Source organism: Xyrauchen texanus, chromosome 24 (genome assembly GCF_025860055.1).
Source record: "Xyrauchen texanus isolate HMW12.3.18 chromosome 24, RBS_HiC_50CHRs, whole genome shotgun sequence".
NCBI classification, from domain to species: domain Eukaryota; kingdom Metazoa; phylum Chordata; class Actinopteri; order Cypriniformes; family Catostomidae; genus Xyrauchen; species Xyrauchen texanus.
Window position 1 is genome coordinate 97,501 of NC_068299.1, and position 23,964 is coordinate 121,464.

The 23,964-nt window shown below is 43.6% G+C and overlaps 1 protein-coding gene across 2 annotated transcripts; it reads left to right on the top strand.

Moving 5' to 3' along the window:
* Positions 1-816: 816 nt before the first annotated feature.
* On the top strand, positions 817-19,174 carry LOC127617590 (lysocardiolipin acyltransferase 1-like). 2 transcript variants are annotated; one of them, XM_052089576.1, is made up of 7 exons: positions 817-1,041; positions 11,422-11,607; positions 11,816-11,989; positions 12,404-12,602; positions 12,694-12,840; positions 14,298-14,414; positions 16,180-19,174. In XM_052089576.1, exons 2-7 carry the CDS (start codon positions 11,473-11,475, stop codon positions 16,680-16,682), a joined length of 1,275 nt encoding a protein of 424 aa, XP_051945536.1. In that variant the 5' UTR covers positions 817-1,041; positions 11,422-11,472; the 3' UTR covers positions 16,683-19,174. The 2 variants fall into 2 exon arrangements, with proteins under 2 accessions (XP_051945536.1, XP_051945538.1); XM_052089578.1 differs by lacking the exon at positions 11,422-11,607.
* Positions 19,175-23,964: the final 4,790 nt, after the last annotated feature.

The following is a 23,964-nucleotide window of genomic DNA, read 5'->3' on the forward strand; positions in this document are numbered from 1 at the left end:
TGCTATTTGAGATGCACCTTAAAAAACAAATACAAGATATAGTAGTGCAGGGGGTAGCCATGGTAACGTATAGTACAAATACTGTATAAAGGCACTTCCTGTTATTAAAAGAAAATCTTTTTCCTCCGTTTGTTTTTTCTGCTGTTGCTCCTGTACTACTGTGTCTGGGCAGACCGAGGCCGGAGAGATGAGTGGTGAACAAGCCACCTCTGCATCACACCGGTCTCGCAGCGGGAGCGTTTAAGGAGAGGAGACCGCGGCGGACGGGAGAGAGACACACAGATTTGTGTGTGGTCACAGTGATACTTCAGATATTATGGGCTTCTGTATGAATAATTACTGGTTTGGATAAAAGCTAAATGACTAAATGTGCATGTAAATCTATAATAGTCATTTATTTGGCCATGAATTTGTACTTTCTATCTTCAGCAGAACACATTTGAAGATAAATAGATAAATATCTCAGCTCAGAAGGTCATTAAAATGCAAGTGAATGGAGATTTCTCCTTTGAAACTCCAAAAATCCCTTTAGGTGTGAAAAAAGATCAACATTTAAGCACTATTTAACTATAAAGAAAACAGTGTCCCACTTCTGCTGTATTTATCTATTTATCTTCAAATGTGTTCTGCTGAAGAAAGAAAGTCAAACACACCTGAGATATCATGAGGGGAGTAAATAATGAGAGGATTTTCATTTATAGGTGAACTGTCCCTTTAATAAATTATGAAACGCGTAATATGACGGTGCGTCTGAATGGGCGGGGCTTACAGGGTTGGTTGTCTGTAATTGGTCAGTCATCAGAGGAGGAAGTTGAGAGGTCGGGAACGGCAGGAAGAGAAAGTCATGGCCGCCTCAAATGAGTTTACATTTGTCATATTACTTTATATTTCTCGATTTCTGTCTTTAAACGCACAGTTTAATCTGGTTTAACTAACTGACTGTGGATAATAAGTTTGACTCGCAGAGGATGTTTAGATGTCTCGTGAGCTCATCTGGCTGATATTGACAAACACAACAGTTTAAAACTACAGCGATCAGAAGTGAGTAAATAAACAACACTGCACAATTAGTTTTATAGGACATGATCTATCTTTAGTTAATATAATGATGCAGATAATAGACTTTGGTGCAGACTTCAGTTTAAAATGTGTTTATTTGACGTTTTTCACAGGTGAACTGTTGCATAAATAATATTCTCATTAAATTGTCCTCTGTTAAATAAATGACCTCTGTAACAACAACAACAACAGTATATGCACGCATGCAGAATGATAACATTACATCACTGTACAGATTGGATTGTGTTAACAGATATCATCACTTTGTGTTAAATTATATAATAAACTGAAAACTGAAGTTTACATCATTTGCACAATTTTCACACACTATTTTAGTGACCATCTTCCATTTGTTTTTTAATCTTAATCATAATTCACAATCAGAATGATCTTAATTGCCAAGGATGCTTACACATACAAGACATTTTTCCTGCTGACAGAGATAATAATAATAATAAAAAAAAATGTGAGTAGAAATATAAGTATAAATAGAAATACACAAGACAATAATATACATATAGTATGTAGAAAAACATCTGTTATATACAGTGCAAGAGAATGTAATGCAGAGGTATGATATGTTAAATAATATAACTGACTAGGCTATGTATTGCACATAATTATTGCTCAATGGGGCAGTTTTAATCAAATCAATATCAATCAAATCACTTTATTGTCACACTACTATGTACACAAGTGCAACAGTAGGTGAAATTCTTGTGTGCAGGTCTGAGCAACATATCAGTCATGACAGTGACGATACATATACCAATTACAGTAAACAACATATGTACACAAAACAATTTACAAATCAAATGTACACATACTTACACAACACAATAATTATATACAATGTACAGTAAACCATACACACAATATAAAATACACAGTATACAATACAATAAGTGGGAGTATATGAAATATATATACACACTCACCTAAAGGATTATTAGGAACACCTGTTCAATTTCTCATTAATGCAATTATCTAATCAACCAATCACATGGCAGTTGCTTCAATGCATTTAGGGGTGTGGTCCTGGTCAAGACAATCTCCTGAACTCCAAACTGAATGTCTGAATGGGAAAGAAAGGTGATTTAAGCAATTTTGAGCGTGGCATGGTTGTTGGTGCCAGACGGGCCGGTCTGAGTATTTCACAATCTGCTCAGTTACTGGGATTTTCACGCACAACCATTTCTAGGGTTTACAAAGAATGGTGTGAAAAGGAAAAACATCCAGTATGCGGCAGTCCTGTGGGCTGAAAATGCCTTGTTGATGCTAGAGGTCAGAGGAGAATGGGCCGACTGATTCAAGCTGATAGAAGAGCAACTTTGCCTGAAATAACCACTCGTTACAACCGAGGTATGCAGCAAAGCATTTGTGAAGCCACAACACGCACAACCTTGAGGCGGATGGGCTACAACAGCAGAAGACCCCACCGGGTACCACTCATCTCCACTACAAATAGGAAAAAGAGGCTACAATTTGCAAGAGCTCACCAAAATTGGACAGTTGAAGACTGGAAAAATGTTGCCTGGTCTGATGAGTCTCGATTTCTGTTGAGACATTCAGATGGTAGAGTCAGAATTTGGCGTAAACAGAATGAGAACATGGATCCATCATGCCTTGTTACCACTGTGCAGGCTGGTGGTGGTGGTGTAATGGTGTGGGGGATGTTTTCTTGGCACACTTTAGGCCCCTTAGTGCCAATTGGGCATCGTTTAAATGCCACGGCCTACCTGAGCATTGTTTCTGACCATGTCCATCCCTTTATGGCCACCATGTACCCATCCTCTGATGGCTACTTCCAGCAGGATAATGCACCATGTCACAAAGCTCGAATCATTTCAAATTGGTTTCTTGAATATGACAATGAGTTCACTGTACTAAAATGGCCCCCACAGTCACCAGATCTCAACCCAATAGAGCATCTTTGGGATGTGGTGGAACGGGAGCTTCGTGCCCTGGATGTGCATCCCACAAATCTCCATCAACTGCAAGATGCTATCCTATCAATATGGGCCAACATTTCTAAAGAATGCTTTCAGCACCTTGTTGAATCAATGCCACGTAGAATTAAGGCAGTTCTGAAGGCGAAAGGGGGTCAAACACAGTATTAGTATGTGTTCCTAATAATCCTTTAGGTGAGTGTATATATATATATATATGAAGTAGTATATTTAGGAGAATATGTTGACAGTCCAGTGTGAGATTATAGATGAATAAAGTGCAGTGCTAATTATCATACCTGCAAACTTGACGCTGCAAAAATCGCCGTTTTCTTGGTCAATTGGGTCATTTACGTGAATCGCGTAGAGCCGGAGAGATTTTTTAGGGTATGCTGCCCGCCCTTCATCTGCATGCCATGGAGGCTAGAATTGAGAAACATTATTGGATAATTCTTATAATTGACATTTCTCTTGGCCAATCGGAATCTTAGCACTTGCGTCAGAATCTTGAAGCACACAGCGTCAACCACGCGAGTCTGATGGAAACTCATAACGTGTAGGAATCGTGTGTGAAATTCGAGGTAAGTCAAGCTTTTTGGAGCAAAAACAAAAGCTATTTGTTTGCTTGATTCAAGTAACGTTAGCTACCGCTTTTTATGTGATATAATTTACAATAATATTGTATTGTCTATGGGTGGAACGGTACATGTAAGTTATTCGTATTGAACCGAAACTGTACGGGTGTCACGGTTCGGTGCACGAATTTGCACAGAGAATACAAGGGAAAAAATAGCGATAGCGATAAATTTAGCTCTATTCACGTTTGGTGTGAACGCAGCATAATAAACAGGCTGCGATGTCAAGATTGTAATGCTGTAGTGTGTGTGTGTGTGTGTGTGTGTGTGTGTGTGTGTGTGTGAGTGTGAGTGAGAGAGAGAGAGAGGCGCGCGGGCACGTTCGAACATTGGAAACAAAAACATACTCCATCATTTTGTTAATACAGGACATCATTCAAACTGCAAAGTGTTTACTTATTTGTGTACACTCGCAATCAAATACAACATTGTGCTTTTGTCACACTCTAAACTCTTGTCAAACTGTAACCTACAACTGTCACCCAACCAAAAACACACACACACACACACACACAGTTTTAAAAGCAAAACATTTATCCAACCCCATTTCAAAACAGTCTGTGGGTTCTATCTTTTGGACATTCATCATATCGCATTGGTTTTCATTTCTTGTCCTCAGAGCACTAATCTGTTTATTTTTAAGTTACACATTCTATGTTGCTTAAAAAAGAAAATCAAATGTGTTTTTAATGGTAGTATTATATTATACGGAAATCAATTATTTATAATTCAGGTGAGAATAAAGTTAGGGTTAATTAAAATTAAGGAAAACAAATATATTGATCTGAAATATAGCAAATTTTAAATTCATTCAGGTACAATTACCAAACATATCTCAAGGTCTTTTTATTAATTTTTATTAATAAACTAATTGTATAAAACTATTGTCAGTGCACTACAAATAAACTGGTTCTAAGCCTTTATTAATAAAACTCATTTAAAAATACAAGGCTTAAGACAATGATAAAAATGCTATCTATATTTTTGTTTTGCTTTTCACTCCATTGTACCGAAATCGCATCGAACCGTGATGTCTGAACCAAGGTATGAACCGAACCGTGACTTCTGTGTACCGTTCCACCCCTAGTATTGTCGTCATACCTATAAATTACGTTAAGCTATGCTAAAAGTGGTATGAATGGTTTCCAAAACGGTACAAAAACTATTGTTTTACTCGAGGGGAGGTGGAAAATGAGCTTAATTCCCCAAATGGTGGAATATCCCTGTAACGTTAGCTAGGCTTATCGTTAGCCGGGTATCCAATCATCCATCTCCCCAACCCCCCAGCGATACTGTCACCTTTTTTACTCTGAGGAGTTTGCAGGTATGAATTATTGATCGTGATAGATCAAGTGTTCAACAGTCTGACTGCTTGGGGGAAGAAGCTATCATGTAGTCGGTCTTGATGCTGCGATACCGCCTGCCTGATGGTAGCAGTGAGAACAGCCCATGACTCGGGTGGCTGGAGTCTCTGATGATCCTCCGAGCTTTTTTCACACACTGCCTGGTGTATATGTCCTGGAGGGAGGGAAGCTCACCTCCAATGATGTTTCTGGCAGTTCGCACCACCCTTTGCAGGGCTTTGCAGTTGTGGGCGGTGCTATTGCCGTACCAGGCGGTGATGCAGCCAGTCAGGATGCTCTCTACAGTGCTAGTGTAGAACCGTGTGAGGATGTGTTGGTTCATTCCAAACTTCCTCAGCCGTCTCAGGAAGAAGACGCGCTGGTGAGCCTTCTTCACAACGGCCTCAGTGTGGACAGACCATGTGAGTTCCTCAGTAATGTGGACACCGAGGAACTTGAAACTGCTGACTCTCTACTGGTGCTCCATTAATGGTGATGGGGCTGTGTTCTCCGTCTTTCCTCCTGAAATCCACCACAAGCTCCTTGGTTTTACTGACGTTGAGGGAGAGGTTGTGCTCCTGACACCAGCGTGTCAGAGTGTGCGCCTCCTCTCTGTAGGCTGTTTCATCATTGTCAGTGATCAGACCTACCACCGTCGTATCGTCAGCAAACTTAATGATGGCATTGGAGCTATGTGTTGCCACACAGTCATGTGTGTACAGTGAATACAGTAGGGGGCTGAGAACACAGCCCTGCGGGGCTCCAATGTTGAGGGTCAGTGATGAGGAGGTGTTGCAGCCCATTCTAACCACCTGACGTCTGCCTGACAGGAAATCCAGGACCCAGAGCCCGGAGATTCTCATCAAGCTTGGAGGGCACTATGGTGTTGAATGCTGAGCTGTAGTCAACAAACAGCATTCTCACATATGTGTTCCTTTTTTCCAGATGGGAGAGAGCAGTGTGTAGTGTAGATGCAATGGCATCATCAGTGGAGCGGTTGTTGCGGTAGGCAAACTGCAATGGGTCCAAAGAGGGGGGCAGAACAGAGCAGATGTAATCTCTGATTAACCTTTCAAAGCATTTGCTGATGATGGGGGTCAGAGCAACCGGACACCAGTCATTTAAGCAAGTGATTGTGGCTTGCTTCGGTACAGGCACAATGGTTGATGTTTTGAAGCATGTGGGGACTACAGACAGGGAGAGGGACAGATTGAAAATGTCCGTAAAAACACCAGCCAGTTGATTCGCGCACGCTCTGATGACGCGGCCCGGAATGCCGTCTGGACCCGCGGCTTTACAGATGTTCACCCGTCGGAAGGATCGGGTTACATCCACAACAGAGACGGAGAGTGAACCAACCTCTGAAGCGTCAGCCGCGAGTGCTCTCGCCGCGAGAGCGGTGGTGTTGTCCTCGAAACGAGCATAAAATGTATTAAGTTCGTCTGGGAGAGATGCAGCGGTGTTCACGGCGGAGTCTTTATTCCATTTATAGTCCGTGATGATGTTAATTCCCTGCCACATACTTCTAGAGTCAGTGGTGTTGAACTGACCTTCAAGTTTGTGCCTGTACTGGCGTTTGGCTGCACTGATGGTGTTACGGAGGGCATAACTGGCTTGTTTACGCTCCTCCGTGTTAGAAGAATTAAAAGCGGAGGACCGCGCATTGAGTGCCGCGCGAACCTCGCCGTTAACCCATGGTTTCTGGTTGGGGTATATCCGTATTGTTTTGGTCGGAATAACATCCTCTACGCACTTTCTGATGAAACACGTTACGCTGTCAAACCTCGATGTCGTCATCAGAGGCGGACCGGAACATCTCCCAGTCCGCGTGATCAAAGCAGTCTTGTAGCGCAGATTCTGATTGGTCTGACCAGCACTGGATCGTTCTGAGGGTGGGTGCTTCCCGTTTCAGCTTCTGCTTGTAAGCGGGCAAAAGCAGAACGGAAGAATGGTCCGATTTGCCAAATGAGGGGCGGGGGAGGGATTTGTAGCCATCCCGGAAAGGAGAGTAACAATGATCTAAAACCCGGTCCCCTCGTGTGTTGAACTTTATGTGTTGGTGGTATTTTGGAGGGATTGTTTTGAAGTTGGTTTTGTTAAAGTCCCCGGTAACAATGAACGCAGCCTCAGGGTGCGCGGTTTCCTGTTTAACTGTTTTTGAGATGGATATTCTGAGGGGGAAAACTGTTCTTGTGTCTTACGGTTCTGGTGCTCAGAGCTCTGAAGTGTCGGCCAGAAGGCAACCGTTCAGAAAGGTAATGGGTGGGGTGAGTGGGGTCCTGAGGGATTTTACCAGCCTTTTTCCTCACTCTGGAAGTGTACAGTTCTTAAAGGGGAGGGCAGGGGGCACCAATAATCCTCTCAGCAGTCCGAACTGTCCCCTGTAGTCTGATGTCTGATTTGGTAGCTGAACCAAACCAGACAGTTGAATTGCAGAGGACAGACTCAATGACTGCTGAGTAGAACTGTTTCAGCAGCACTGGTGGCAGGTTGAACTTCCTCAGCTGGCGAAGGAAGTACAACCTCTGATGGGCCTTTTTCACAATGGAGTCAATGTGGGTCTCCCACCTCAGGTCCTGTGAGATGGTAGTGCCCAGGAACCTGAATACTCCACTGCTGGCAAAGTAATGTTCAGAATGGTGAGGGGGGGGGTCAATGTTGGGATGTTCCTCCTAAAGTCCACAATCATCTCCACTGTTTTGAGCATGTTCAGCACCAGGTTGTTTTGACTGCACCAGACAGCTGTTTAACCTCCCTTCTGTATTCAGACTCATTGTCATCTCGGATGAGGTCGATGACATTAGTGTCGTCTGCAGACTTCAGGAGTTTGACTTGGTGGTGCAGTCATTGGTGTAGCGGGAGAAGAGTAGTGGGGAGAGCACACATCCCTGGGGGGCACCAGTGCTGATCGTACAGGTGCTGGAAGTGAATCTACCCAGTCTTACTAACTGCTGCCTGTCCGTCTGAATGCTGGTGATCCACTGACAGATAGACATGGGAACAGAGAGCTGGTGTAGTTTATTCTGGAGTATATCTGGGATGATGGTGTTGAAAGCCGAACTGAAGTCCACAAAAAGGAACCTTGCGTATGTCCCTGGTCTGTCCACATGTTGCAGGACATGATGCAATCCCATTTTGACTGCATCATCCAGTGGTCCAGTGATGTCCTTCAGGTGGGCCAACACCAGTCTCTCAAATGACTTAATGACCACAGTTGTCAGGACGACAGGTCTGTTGTCATTAAGTCCTTTGTTCTTGGGTTTCTTTGGGACAGGGATGATGGTGGAGCATTTGAAGCAGCAGGGAACTTCACACTGCTCCAGTGATCTGTGTGTAGATGGGGTCCAGCTGGTCAGCACAGGGTTTTTGACAAGTGGGTGAAACACCATCTGGGTCCAGTGCTTTCATTGTCTTTTGGTTCCAGAAAACCCAGCACACATCCTCTTCACAGATCTTAAGTGCAGGTTGAATAGTAGGAGGGGGAGGAGGGGGGTTGGTGTTTGTGTGTAGTGAAGGTCAGGTTGGGTGTGGGGTGTGAGATTGGGCCTTTCAAATCTACAGTAAAACACATTCAAGTCGTAAGCCAGTTGTTGGTTCCCTACAGTGTTGGGGATGGTGTCTTGAAACTAGGAATGTCTTTCAGGCCTCTCCACACTGATGCAAGGTCGTTAACTGAAACCTTGTTTTTCAGCTTCTTGGAGTAGCTTTTTTTAGCCACTTTAATTTCCTTTGTCAGTGTGTTTTTGACCTCGTTATACAATATTTTATCCCCGCTTCTGTAAGCATCCTCTTTGGCCTGACGAAGCTGCCTGAGTTTTGCTGTAAAACATGGATTGTCGCTGTTGTATGTTGTAAGTCCTAGTAGCAGGGCTCCAGACTAAAGAAATGACTTGGGAGCCATTGGCTTCTAAACTGAAACATTAAGGAGCCAAATGGCTGTTTTTAGTAGCCAAATCACTGATTTGCTCGATTTAGATTGCTGTTCAGAAATAAGATCTACAAAATTCATAATTTATAGAAATATATGAGATAAAATATATTTTTTATGTATATAGTTTGTTTAACAGTAGTTTCATGACCGAAAGAACTAGGTCGCGAGTACAAGCGGCCGAAATGGGCTTCCTTAGAAGGGTGGCGGGCTTCTCCCTTAGAGACAGGGTGAGGAGCTCAGTCATCCGTGAGGAGCTCGGAGTAGAGCCGCTGCTCCTTTGCGTCGAGAGGAGTCAGTTGAGGTGGTTTGGGCATCTGGTAAGGATGCCCCCTGGCCTCCTCCCTAGGAAGGTGTTTCAGGCACGTCCAGCTGGGAGGAGGTCTCGGGGAAGACCCAGGATTAGGTGGAGAGATTACATCTCCACACTGACCTGGGAACGCCTCGTGGTCCCCCAGTCAGAGCTGGTTAATGTGGCTCGGGATAGGGAAGTTTGGGGCCCCCTGCTGGAGCTGCTGCCCCCGCGACCCGACTTCAGATAAGCGGTTGAAGATGGATGGATGGATAGTAGTTTGTTGTCATCTTGAGCATCAATGAATGTTTGCACCTTGTGTAATAGTTGTGTACAAGTCCCTCAATTGTCCAGTGCCAAAAGCTGGATCTCATATGTGTCTGAGTGGTGGTGGTGTAGTGGGCTAAAGCACATAACTGATAATCAGGAGTTTGCTGGTTTGATCCACACAGTCACCACCATTGTGTCCTTGAGTAAGACACTTAACTCCAGGTTGCTCCGGGGGGATTGTCCCTGTAATAAGTGCACTGTAAGTCACTTTGGATAAAAGCGTCTCCAAATGCATAAATATACATACAGTACTGTGCCAAAGTTTTAGGCACTTGTGAAAAATGTTGCATAATGAGGATGTCTTCAAAAATAATGCCATAAATAGTTTTAGTTATCACTTAATGGCATACAAAGTCCAGAAAACTTAAAAAAGCTAAAACAATATTGGGTGTGACCACCTTTGCCTTTAAAACAGCCCAATTCTCCCAAGATGCACCTGCACACAGTTTCTCTTGTTTGTTGGCAGATCGGATGTTCAAGATTCTTGGAGAATTCACCACCGTTCTTCTGTCTATTTAATCTCAATTACTTCTGTCTGTTTATATCATCTCAGACTGACTCGATGTTCAGTGGGGCACTGTGGGGGCAATGCCATCTGTTGCAGGACTCCCTGTTCTTTACAGTCTTTACTACAGGTTTATCTGTTTATAGTTTCGGCCTGTAGGTGGGACGAAGATAAACCAGACAGTGATCAGACAGTCCCAAAGCTGCTGTAGGGACAGAGCGATATGCATCCTTTAATGTTGTGTAGCAGTGATCCAGTCTCAGTTGGGCATGTAATGTGCTGTCTGTATTTTGGCAGTTCACAGGTGAGGTTAGCTCTGTTAAAATCTCTGAGAATAATAACTGAGTCCGGGTATTGCTGTTCCGTGTCTGTGATCTGATCAGCCAGCTGTTGCAGTGCTGCACTCACACATGCTTGTGGAGGAATATAAACACTCACCAGAATAAACATTTAAAACTCCCACGGCGACTAGAAAGGCTTAGTTGATAAAGAGCTCTTCCAAATTAGGACAGCACATCTTCTTTAATGTTGTTACATCTGTACACCAAAAGCCTGTTCCACCGCCTCTCGTTTCCCGCGTTAAATCCGCAATGTGATCTGCTCCAAACATCTGGTCCATCAGATGTAATGCGCTGTCTGGAAAGGCTTCACTCAGCCAGGTCTCTAAGTTTGAAAGTCCTTGTTTGTACATGTGAGAGTGGAGATTCGCTCGAGGAATACTCGACAGCGCTGTCTGAAAGTCGTGCCGTCAGAGCTTGAGTGACGTGGCAGCTCGTTTCCCTTACTTGCGTCTCATAGCGCGCTTAAACGACACAGCCGCGCCTACAGCTAAAATGTCCAGCAGAACGACTCCACAGTGAGGTGGCCATCATCAGTTTCATGGATTCTTCAGTTCTTGTCAGTATCACGAGGTTTATGCAGCATTTCTATAGGAGAGCTGTGATCAGTGTCCGTAGTCCCGCCAGATCACGTTTCATTTCACCAAGGATCAAGCTTTGAATTTGGACAGCAGACTTTTGAAAATTGGATTATCAGTTTTGCTTTGACATGTTTTATTTCCTTGTTATTGTTTGAGAATTAGACATTAAGCACTTTCTCAAACACATGTTCAGCTTTTGTCCAGTTGATGCTTGTATTCAGATGTGACCTTGGCACTGAAAATCAAGTTATCTGCTCTTGAACGTCTCACCTGTCCTGAAAAACATCGTCACGTGCTGCTGTTGCTCTGAACAGATGTGCGGTGATGAAATGATGATGCTGTAATGACGGTGTGTGAGGGTCAATCATGTGTTAACTCTGTTGTCCTGCGGTGAGTTTCCACACAGACATTATCAGACAGTGACCGCATGAATGAACGGATGTTTTTCCATTGTCCTCCAGCACTTCAGCGTGCTTTGAGCGATGCGGCCGGGTCATCTGTGAGCGATTCTGATGGTGATGATGATGATGATGAAGGTGGTGATGATGATGATGATGAAGGTGGTGATGATGAAGGTGGTGATGATGAATGTGATGATGAACTTGATGATGATGAAGGTGGTGATGATGACACACATTATCTCACAGGTAGGGTAAATGCAGAGTCATAAGTAGCTTTTATTGACTCAATTGAAAAATTCTTGAAGTGTATTTAAAGGGACAGTACATGCAAAAATGTAAGTTCTCTCATCATTTACTCACCCTCATGCTGTCCCAGATGTGTGTGACTTTATTTGCCACCAGATGTGTTGTATGTACATGCTCTCATACTGCATCTCTGCGGTCTCTCTCACAGGTGATGGCGCAGGTGTCTGTGAGGGGTTTGTACTTCATCATAACTCTGTTTCTGGCCAGTTTCTTCGGCAGTATCTTCATGTTGGGTCCAGTGCTGCCAGTGATGCTGATGTCCCCTGCATGGTACCGCTGGATCACAGACCGGATCGTTGCCACCTGGTTCACTCTTCCTGTGGTACGTCCGTCATCATCATCACTGATGCAGGCATGCTGGGAAATGTCTGCTTCACTGCTGGCTTATTAAATATTTCTTTTATTAGCATTTCTTAATGTTCTTAATTCCTAACCGTTTATCCATGTGCCCTGTCTCAAAGAATGCCGAATTAATCAACACAAGTCAGAACGGATGTCTCTCTCTCTCTCTTTCTGTCTGTCTCTGTGTGTCTCTCTCTCTCTCTCTCTGTCTGTCTCTCGCTGTCTGTCTCTCTCTCTGTGTGTCTCTCTCGCTCTCTGTGTGTCTCTCTCTCTCTCCCTCTCTGTCTCTCTGTCTGTCTGTCTGTCTGTCTCTCTGTCTGTCTGTCTCTCTCTCTCTCTCCCTGTCTCTCTCCCTGTCTCTCTCTCTGTCTCTCTCTCTCTCTCTCTCTCTCAGGCTCTGTTGGAGCTGGTGTTTGGTGTGAAGGTGGTCATTACCGGTGATGGTTTTGTTCCTGGTGAACGGAGTGTGATAATAATGAACCACCGCACTAGACTGGACTGGATGTTCCTGTGGTGTTGTCTGCTGAGGTTCAGTTATCTGCGTCTGGAGAAGATCTGCATCAAAGCGGCGCTGAAAGTCGTCCCTGGATTCGGTGCGTCCAGAACTTCATAAACAGTGAATTCAGTCTGTTGAGCATCTTATGGACTGTTGTAAAGTGTGTGTGTGTGTGTGTGTGTACGCAGGCTGGGCGATGCAGGTCGCCTCCTTTATCTTTATCCACCGTCGCTGGGATGAAGACCGCAGTCACATGACCAACATGCTGGAATATTTCTGCCACATCAAAGAACCAGTGCAGCTGCTGCTGTTCCCCGAGGGCACTGACCTCACCGGTGAGACCACACACACACACACACACTCACACACACACACACACACACAGTGATGGACTCTCATTGAAAGCAGTGACGGTGACCCTGTGACCTGACCTCATGTTCTGTGTCTGCTGATGACCCCTCCATGAAGCCCCGTTCACATATGCAGTCTCTGGAGCTCCTACTGCGGTCACTCTGGCCATATCTTTAAATATTGTGATCACAGATAAGATATACTGCCAGTAAAACGAAGATATAATGCTAATTTGACAAGGAATTAGTTTTCTCATCACTTAAAAATGATATTCTGCTGTGGAGAGTGTTATTACATAAAATACAGCAGAGCTCAATGCATTTAATCATTAACCAGATTACAGATCTATCACTGTACAACATCCACAAATCAAACTCACAGTTTCCACACACAATGTTTTATTACATCCATGTGTGTGATTACACACAGATCATGTAGAACAGTGAAATCACCAGAAACATTTTATCTTACATTTACATTTATGCATTTGGCAGACACTTTTATCCAAAGTGACTTACAGTGCACTTATTACAGGGACAATCCCCCCGGAGCAACCTGGAGTTAAGTGTCTTACTCAAGGACACAATGGTGGTGACTGTGGGGATCAAACCAGCAACCTTCTGAGTACCAATGTATTATACAGAGCACTTATTACAGGGACAATCCCCCCGGAGCAACCTGGAGTTAAGTGTCTTACTCAAGGACACAATGGTGGTGACTGTGGGGATCAAACCAGCAACCTTCTGATTACCAATGTATTATACAGTGCACTTATTACAGGGACAATCCCCCCGGAGCAACCTGGAGATAAGTGTCTCACTCAAGGACACAATGGTGGTGGCTGTGGGGATCGAACCAGCAACCTTCTGAGTACCTATGTATTATACAGAGCACTTATTACAGGGACAGTCCCCCCCGGAGCAACCTGGAGTTAAGTGCCATACTCAAGGACACAATGGTGGTGACTGTGGGGATCGAACCAGCAACCTTCTGATTACCAGTTCAGTGCTTTAGCCCACTACACCACCACTCCAGTCTTACCTGCGCTCGATTCAAAGGGGCGGGTGACGTGAGCTCCAGTGAGCACTGTCTTCACTCCTATTGGTTGTCGCTCCTCATTTGCATAAAGTTAAACTTTTCTCAACTTTGTCATGTCGCTGGCCACGCCCCCATCTAGTCGCCAGCTCTCTTTGAAAATGCATGGGATCGTGTCGCTTTGTTCTCACTCAGTCACACATACACACTCACTCGCACACACACTCACACGCGCACACACACACACACACGTCTGTTTCTGATGCTGTTTTTCCAGCAAGCATTCAAGGTGTCCTGATTTAGTTCCACATTTGGAAATGGCTCCAGTTGGATGTGTAGTGTTTTTGTTAGAGATTATTGACAGTGCAAATGCAGCCTGTGTTTCTGCTTTTCATGTTTTGTGCAGAAAACACTCGAGCCAGGAGTGATGAGTTTGCTGAGAAAAACGGGCTTCCGAAGTACGAATATGTTCTTCACCCGCGGACCACCGGATTTACCTTTATTGTTGACATGCTGTACAAAGGTCAGAGGTCATCTGTGCATCCATGTTTAAATCACACGTGTGATTGTTAGTGCGTGCGTGCGTGCATGTGCGAGCGTGTGAGAGACCATGCGTGCATGAGAGACCATGCGTGCGAGCGTGTGTGAGAGACCATGCGTGCGTGAGAGACCATGCGTGCGAGCGTGTGTGAGAGACCATGCGTGCGTGAGAGACCATGCGTGCGAGCATGTGTGAGAGACCATGTGTGCATGAGAGACCATGCATGCGAGCATGTGTGAGAGACCATGCGTGCGTGAGAGACCATGCGTGTGTGAGAGACTGTGCGTGCGTGCGTGTGCGAGAGACCATGCGTGTGTGAGAGACTGTGCGTGCGTGAGAGACCATGCGTGCGAGCATGTGTGAGAGACCATGCGTGCGTGAGAGACTGTGCGTGCGTGAGAGACCATGCGTGCGAGCATGCGTGAGAGACCATGCGTGTGTGAGAGACTGTGCGTGCGTGCGTGTGCGAGAGACCATGCGTGTGTGAGAGACTGTGCGTGCGTGAGAGACCATGCGTGCGAGCATGTGTGAGAGACCATGCGTGCGTGAGAGACTGTGCGTGCGTGAGACCATGCGTGCGAGCATGCGTGAGAGACCATGCGTGTGTGAGAGACTGTGCGTGCGTGCGTGTGCGAGAGACCATGCGTGTGTGAGAGACCATGCGTGCGTGAGAGACCATGCGTGCGAGCATGTGTGAGAGACCATGCGTGCGTGAGAGACCATGCATGCGAGCATGTGTGAGAGACCATGCGTGCGTGAGAGACCATGCGTGGGAGCGTGTGTGAGAGACCATGCGTGTGTGAGAGACTGTGCGTGCGTGCATGTGCGAGCGTGTGTGAGAGACCATGCGTGCGAGCGTGTGTGAGAGACCATGCGTGCGAGCGTGTGAGACCATGCGTGCGTGAGAGACCATGCGTCCGCATATGTGTGTGTGTGTGTGTGTGTGTGTGTGTGTGTGTGTGTGTGTGTGTGTGTGTTCTTTGAGCACACTAAAGCTCCAGTGAATGTGTGGCAGCTTGTCTTATGTAAGCGCTGCAGTTGTGTGACGTCACTGTAAAGCTCAAGAGTTAAACTGAGAGATGATCTGAGCGTTTATTAAAGCATTACTGATGATGATCTCATGGAAACATTCAGTTTCATTCATAATCCTGCTGCTGTTCATTGTTTACACTTTGGTTTAATGAATAATTGGCATGTTAATTGTAAAGGTTCGGTTGGTTTTACCCTGATTTTACATTCCACTTCAAATGTGTTTGCCCTTCCCTCGCTAATCTCGCCGTCTCACGGACATATTAGCTGACATGCGTGAGTGTCCACTACTGGCAGAACCCGTGCGGTGGGTTTAACTGGATCACCCTGTGCCCTTGATCACTGATGCCAATTTGTGCAATTATTTGGTGATCTACATGAACAGATTCAGGTAAAGTTTAGTTAGAATTTCAGAGGCATAAATGTATAAATCTTATATGTTCATTAAATATTTTTTCATTAGAATGAATTTGTTGGATTAATCAAGCTTCACAGAAATTATAATATTAGCACACCAGTGAAATAATGAGAGTTAGCAAGTGGATGTTAAAAGTGAAGTGGAACGTAGCGCAGAAGAGCACAAGGGCGATCGAGTCGTCATGGAAACATAATTTAATTGGCTCACAGTCATTATGAAGTTAAACAGAAGGGTGACGGATGAGTTTCAGATCTCATTCACTCTTGATCTGTGTAATGAATCTTTTCTCTCTCTTTACAGGACAGAATTTAGACGCCGTCCACGACATCACTGTCGCATATCCTCAAAACATCCCGCAGACGGAGCGCCACCTCGTGCTCGGCCTGTTCCCCCGCGAGATCCACTTTCACGTGCGTCGCTACCCGGTGCGGACTCTCCCCCGGTCCACGGCGCAGTTGCAACTGTGGTGTCAAGAGCGCTGGATGGAGAAAGAGCGGCGACTGCACGACTTCTATCATGCCGTTCCACGCGGCTTCGACGATCCCAAGGCTTGCGTGCCGCCGTGTAAGAGCGAGCTGAGAGTGGCGCTGATTAAAGTGGCGTCGCTGTTGTACTGGAACGCCTTCATCGTGCTCTCGTTCGTCGCTCTGTGGCTCTGGGCTCCTGTGCAGATCTACTTCCTGTTGGTGGTCATCTTCTTCCTGGTTCAGCAGAAGGTGGTGGGCGGGGTGGAGCTTATGGAGTTGGCGTGTCATCGGCGCAGGAATCCGGAGCGAGACGTAACGCGGCTGAAGAGAGAATGAGAAGCTGGACTCTGATTGGTGCGTTTGAAGTCAACGGTGATGCCTGCTGTCTGCCGCGGCCTTTAGCGCTGCTGTTGGCTCGAGCAGACGTAGCGTGTCACACTTCACCGCTGATAGCCGCATCACAGACGGAGAGAGGAATTGTAAATGATGTTCTACTACATTGATAAAATACCACTGTGAGTGCGAGTGAGCGTTTGACACGTGATTGTGCCGATGTTTGTGGACTCGTCTTTTAGGATTCTCGTATTTCTCTCTCCGTCCGTGTCATTTCCTGTTTGACTTTACATCTCGTGTAAAGCTCATATTTCTTTCTTTGTGTTTCTTAGTTCATCATTTGCTTGTTTGCTTTGTCAGAATATGTTACAGCCATATTTTAAATAATTATATTATTATATTGTTTGTTTAATAGACACTGCCTGACCCGAGGATATAAATAAGCAGATGTTTAAGAGTCTATGATGGGATGATTACTGGAGTGAAATCTTGAACGATGGTCATTAAGATCGCTAAAACGCTTGAAGTCACATTGTAAAATATCGTCAGTAGAACTCGCGGTTGTGTTTAATAGCGGAAGAGCATTTGCACACGCACAATGTGATGCGAACGGGATTGTGTCGCAACTTTAGTGAGACTAATCGGGCAATAATGTCTTCGGTTTGCTAGTGAGCGTAAAGATGGAGTGTGGAGCTTTTCCAAAGCGATGGGCGCATCAGGGATTAGAAGGGAAGTGCATGATGCACCCGTCATACACCGTGCCCGCTGTACCCGCGTCTGGAGGCGGTGTTATGATCTGGAGTGCATCAATCGGTCAGGTCGAGGACTTCCTGAATGCACTGAACGAACCGGTTATCAGTGGATTCTTTCTTCCCTGGCGACACGGGCATATGCCAGCAGGACAATGCCAGGCTTCATTGAATGAGTGATTGAGTGAGTGCTGAAGGTGTTTGTGATGAGCTGGAGAGACTGCACGGAGTGGTTCAAGTCTCCCGTCATGGAAATAAACCTTGTGACGGTGCGTAAGGTTGTCGATCAATGCCACGACGAATGTGTGCCGTAAGGAAAGTTACAGGCGGCCCAATGAAATATCCGAGTGCCACTCTGGCGTTGGCCAGGCAGTGTCTTAGTTTTGTTCTTGTGGAATACAGCCATAACACATTTCATGTTCAATAAGGTCAGAACTGTGTATCAACACTTCGCCGTTGCCGCACACGCGTGTCAAAGGTTTGTGAAGCATCTTAGCGTGTTTTCTAAAAGCTCGTTGCACTTCAGACATGCTGCTGTTTAATGCATGAGGTCTGCCGCCGTTGCATGAGCTGCAGCGCCAAATGAGCGTTCGCGTGATGTCATACCCGGTCAAGCGATGAGCACGTCTCGATTGAGTCACACGTGATGGCAGGAGACGGTATCTACTGTAACTTTAAAGACAATCGCCATTGAAAGCTCAATCAGGGTAAATATTGTGAGGCATTTACCAGACGACATTTCAGAGTAACTGCGGTAGATAAAAGACCTTCCCGTCTCATTCATCCCTCCCTTACTGTCGCTCTCACCTTTGACCTCTCTCGTTGCTGTGATGTCACACATCTAACATTCATAAACACTGAAGCTGTTGTTCTAGAAAGACTCTGCTGGTGTATTTGAACTGGTTTGGAGGAGGAAGACCGGTTCACTGTGATGGACGATATAATGTCTGTATTACCAAACGTGGATGTTATAAAATCAGTTTGTCATGTATCGCTCAGGTATACTCGATCACTGTAATCACATATAATATCAATACTCTAATAAATCAATGATCTGTGCTGCTTTTCATCCTGGAGTCCTGTTCAATCTGTCAATCGTTCAGTGTGTTGTGAGTGTATCAGAGATGTTGACATGTGACCAGACGTTTGCCATCGCTGTTACACAACACGCATCGGGGCGAGACGTTTGATGAAGAGGGGTTGCTGTGACAACACATGGTGACTTCACTGTTGCCCGGTAACATGATGCAGAATGATGTCAGTGGAAACAGCATATGCGTGTACGGATATGCACTGTTGCATCATGGGTAAGATCTGTTTCTCTGGAGAAGCGGGTGTGAGTGTCAGAACAGCGATTTAGAGCTCTTAAAATAGATTCACGGGGCAATTATAATGAGGTGTGTCACATTCAGCTGAACACATGCTGGAACTGCCGTTTCTTGAACAGGGGTTTATGGGTAAATTAAAGTTCATAACACAACATGATGGGATCAGCACATTACAGGATGTTCACGTAGATGTTTTACTTGTAGCAAATAAATAAATCCCAGTTTAATGATTATTTGCTGTGATGTGCTGATCTGAGGTCAGTGTATTTATCCAAAGATGGATGTAAATGAGGAATATTTATGGATGTATTGATCCAGGATCAGTTGTTATTTCAAACAGTTTTCATTTTGATTGAAATGTTTTTTTAAACTTGTTGTACACTTACAAATAAATGCATGTTTTTATGTCTTAGTCAGTCAGAACGGTGTTGAGGTTTATCTTGTAATCCCGCCGATACAGAACGTCTCTCATCATCATGTGTTCATCACCTCAGTTCTGATGTTTCTGTTTTTTATCTTTTCTTCCAATGAAACACTCAATAGAGAGAGTGAAACCTGAAACCTCATTCATGTTCTGCTCATCCTGACCATCCTGTGTGTGTGTGTGTGTGTGTGTGACTCGTCATGTGTTGTGTTGATTGTGTGTGTGTGTGTGTGAGAGAGAGTGTGTGTGTGTGAGTGAGTGTGTGTTGTGGCTGCTCTCTGGTGGAGGAACACAGTCATGGCTGATTCTGTTAATTCTGCAAATCTTATAAATCACACACACACACATAATCAACTCACACTCAGACACACACACACACACACATGTTGTGTTTCCATGTTTTATGGGGACGTTCCATAGACATAATGGTTTTTATACTGTACAAACTTTATATTCTATCCCCTAAACCTAACCCTCACAGAAAATTTTCTGCATTTTTACATTTTCAAAAAACATAATTTAGTATGATTTATAAGCTGTTTTCCTCATGGGGACCGACAAAATGTCCCCACAAGGTCAAACATTTCGGGTTTTACTATCCTTATGGGGACATTTGGTCCCCACAAAGTGATAAATACACGCTCACTCACACACACTCTCACACACTTATACACACACTCCCACACACACTCTCTCACACACACACACTCTCTCTCACACACACATATACACACTCACACACACACACACTCACACACACACACTTATACACACACAAACACACACACTCTCTATCTCTCTCACACACACATATGTTGGTCTACCTATCATTATGAGGACTTTCCATAGACATAATGACTTTTATACTGTACAAACTTTATATTCTATCCCCTAACCCTAACCCTAAACCTAACCCTCACAGAAAACCTTCTGCATTTTTACATTTTCAATAAAACATTGTTTAGTATGATTTTTAAGTGATTTGAATTATGGGGACACTAGAAATGTCCTCATAAATCACATTTATAGCATAATACCCTTGTAATTACTAATTTGTAACTTATAAAATTGTCCTCGTAAATCACAAAAACACGCACACACACACACACACACACACACTCTCTTTCAAGGCAAGGCAAGTTTATTTATATAGCACATTTCATACACAATGGTAATTCAAAGTGCTTTACATAGAAGAGATTAAAATAAGAATAAAAAAATAAGAATAATTGAAACAGTTTAAAATAAAATGAAATACAGTACAAACAGTTGGACACACAGTGGCACAGTGCTCATTCAGTAAATGCACAGCTAAACAGATGTGTTTTGAGTCTGGATTTGAATGTGACTACTGTAGGAGCACATCTGATCTCTTCTGGAAGCTGGTTCCAGCTGTGGCTGACATAATAGCTAAAAGCAGACTCTCCTTGCTTAGAGTGAACCCTTGGTATTTCTTTTCTTCTTTTCTTTATTGTATTTATATAGCACAATTTATTGCAACTACAGTTGCACCAATGTGCTTTCCAGCGATAACAAATGGAGAGTAAATACATAGACATCACAAAAAATAAAATAAAAAAAGAAACAACATAGAACAACAATAGAGGATTTAGCCTCAATGCTCACAGGAATTAAAAGCCTGAGTTAAAAGGTGGGTTTTTAATAATGATTTAAAACTGGAAATAGTCTGAGCCAATCTAATGTGAACGGGTAACAGATTCCAAAGTTTCGGGGCAGCGATCGAGAAAGCACGATCCCCCCTATGTTTAAGTCTGGATCTAGGGATCGTTAAGAGAGACTGATCAGAGGACCGTAGGGATCTATTTGATGTATAACGTTTCACTAAAGAATCAAAGTATATGGGTGCCAGACCATTTAAGGATTTAAAAACAAACATTGAAAGTTTATATTCTATACGGAAACGGATCGGCAACCATTGAAGAGAGTACAAAATTGGAGTAACGTGCTCACGCTTTTTTGTACCTGTCAGTAGCCTAGCGGCCACATTTTGGACTGTCTGCAAATGCGCCAACGCTGTCTGGCTAACTCCTGTGTAGAGAGTGTTACAATAATCGAGTTGTGAAAAAATAAAAGCATGAATCACTTTCTCAAGGTCATTAAAAGAGAGAAAGCTCTTTGCCTTGGATAGAAGTCTAAGATTAAAAAAGCAAGATTTAACTACATTATTTATTTGCTTATCGAATTTGAGGTCTTTATCAAATAGTACGCCTAAGTTCTTCACAAGTGGCTTATTGTACATAGCCAAGGGACCAAGATTGTAACTTAGAGAAACTGTTTTTTCATTTAGTCCAAATAAAATTATTTCTGTCTTATTATCATTTAGTTTCAGATAATTTAAAGCCATCCAGCTTTTCACGTCATTTAGACAGTCCAAAAGCAGATTTAAAGCATTCTTGTTGAATGGCAAATAAATCTGCGTGTCGTCGGCATAACAGTGAAAAGAAACACCATGTTTATTGAAAATAGAACCCAATGGGAGCATATATAACAAAAACAAAAGAGGAGCAAGAATGGACCCCTGCGGTACACCACAGGTAAGTGGAGCTAACGTTGACAAACATTCGCCAAGTTTAACTGCAAAACTACGATTTGTTAGATAGGACTTAAACCACTGAAGGGCCATTCCTCGCACTCCAACATGGTGTTCCAAACGAGAGACCAATATGTTATGATCCACTGTATCAAATGCTGCACTAAGATCCAATAACACCAAAATTGTTGAGGATCCTGAATCAGCACTTAATAGAATATCATTATGAACCTTTAAAAGAGCAGATTCTGTGCTGTGTTTTTCCCTAAATCCAGATTGAAAGGTTTCAAACATAGAATTCTTCTCTAAAAAAGATTGTAATTGACTAAAAACTACCTCCTCTAAGACCTTTGAGAGAAACGGTAATTTTGAAATTGGTCTAAAATTAGATAAATCTGTCGGATCCAAGTTCGATGTTTTAATTAAAGGTTGCACTATAGCGTGTTTTAGATAGGCTGGCACGGAACCCGTAGCCAGACAGCAATTTACTAGGATCAAGATACTAGGGCCAATGACATTAAAAATTTGTTTAAAAATATGGGTCGGAATAACATCTTGAGGACTAGAAGAAGGCTTCAAATGTTTGACTATCTTCGCCAGGGTCGAAATAGACACAGGCTCAAACTGATGAAAAACGGCAGAGACAGTCGATGGCGGAATTGATGGATCATGAACAGAGGGCTGAATAGAAGATCTAATACAAGCAATCTTATCCATAAAATGTGTGCGAAAGGTTTCACAAGTTTGTACAGAGACAACAATACCGTCTGAGTCTGGAGGATGTATCACAGCATTCAGTGTACTAAATAAAACTCTAGAGTTATGGAGATTTTTTTCAATAAGATCAGAAAAATATTTTTCCCGCACAGTTTTAACCATTTCCTGATATTTTGACAGCAGATCCCTATAAATGTCGTGAAAAACTTGAAGCTTATTTTTATTCCATTTTCGCTCTGCACGTCTACACAACCGACGAAGAGCACGAGTGGCATCATTTAACCATGGTTCTAATTTTGGTTTTATACGTCTAGCCTTCATAGGTGCAATAGAATCTAAAATATTAGTAGATGTAAACGTAAAAGAAGATAATAGCTCATCCGCACACAAGTGCGATGGTGAGCTTTCATAATACACATTGGAGATGGCAACCTCATTAAACATACTACAAAAAACTTCAGTAGTTTCAGAGTTCATAGTACGACCCCTGTGAGGGGACACACAGGATTTCCCCACAGGGTATGATAAAGAAATTTTAAAAGCAACAGACTTATGATCAGAGAAACCAGTATCCATAATTTCAAGATCACATACTGATAAACCATAAGATAAAACTAGATCCCAGGTGTGACCATGTTTATGTGTCGGGCCTGTCACAGACTGGACAAGATTAAATGAATCAATAAGATTTAAAAAATCTCTTGCCAGCACACTTGAGGGACAACACACATGAATATTAAAATCCCGATCATCAAGAGTCTATCATGCTTAGTCATGAGTCCCCTAAGAACTCAGTGAACTCCGAAATGAAGTTCTTATTTGTTTTAGGTGGTCGATACACCAGCACACATAGCACCGGATTTTGTAAGTCAATTTGCATCAGCTGAACTTCGAAGCTTGAGAAGATGTTTGTCTTCATGTTTCGACAGTCAAATTTCTTTGCAAAGACTGATGCTATACCTCCTCCACGACGACCAGTGGTACGGGGTGAGCTAAAGAAATTACAGTCCAGTGGTACAAGCTCTGTGAGAGGGCTCTGGTCGCCAACGTTGATCCATGTTTCAGTTAAAAATAAAAAATCCAAACATTGCAAGTTGAAAAAATCCTTCAATATAAAAGTCTTGTTTATTACCGATCTCGAGTTAACCAAGGCCATTTTGGCCGAGATCGATTCATACGCTGGCCGTATTTCCACATTTCTAGCTGATGTGATCCTAATGATCTGAGTGATCTGTTGGGTTTATATTCAGTGAGCATATCTGCAATATATTGAGGTCCTAGCCCATTGAGTGATTTATATACCAGTAATAATACTTTAAAATCAATCCTAAATGTAACTGGGAGCCAGTGTAACGACCTGAGGACTGGTGTGATATGTTCATATTTTCTGATTCTGCTCAGAATCCTGGCAGCAGCATTCTGTATGAGCTGCAACTGTCTTATGGTCTTTTTGGGAAGGCCAGTGAGGAGTCCATTACAATAATCCACCCTGCTGGTGATGAAAGCATGCACAAGT

Bases quoted from the DNA above. Each gene is read 5' to 3' on its own strand.
- LOC127617590 (XM_052089576.1), top strand. From the start codon at position 11,473: ATGGTGATGATGATGATGATGAAGGTGGTGATGATGATGATGATGAAG. The intron at 12,603-12,693 runs GTGCGTCCAGAA...GTGTGTACGCAG, and splicing joins GAAAGTCGTCCCTGGATTCG to GCTGGGCGATGCAGGTCGCC. The intron at 14,415-16,179 runs GTCAGAGGTCAT...CTCTCTTTACAG, and splicing joins TGTTGACATGCTGTACAAAG to GACAGAATTTAGACGCCGTC.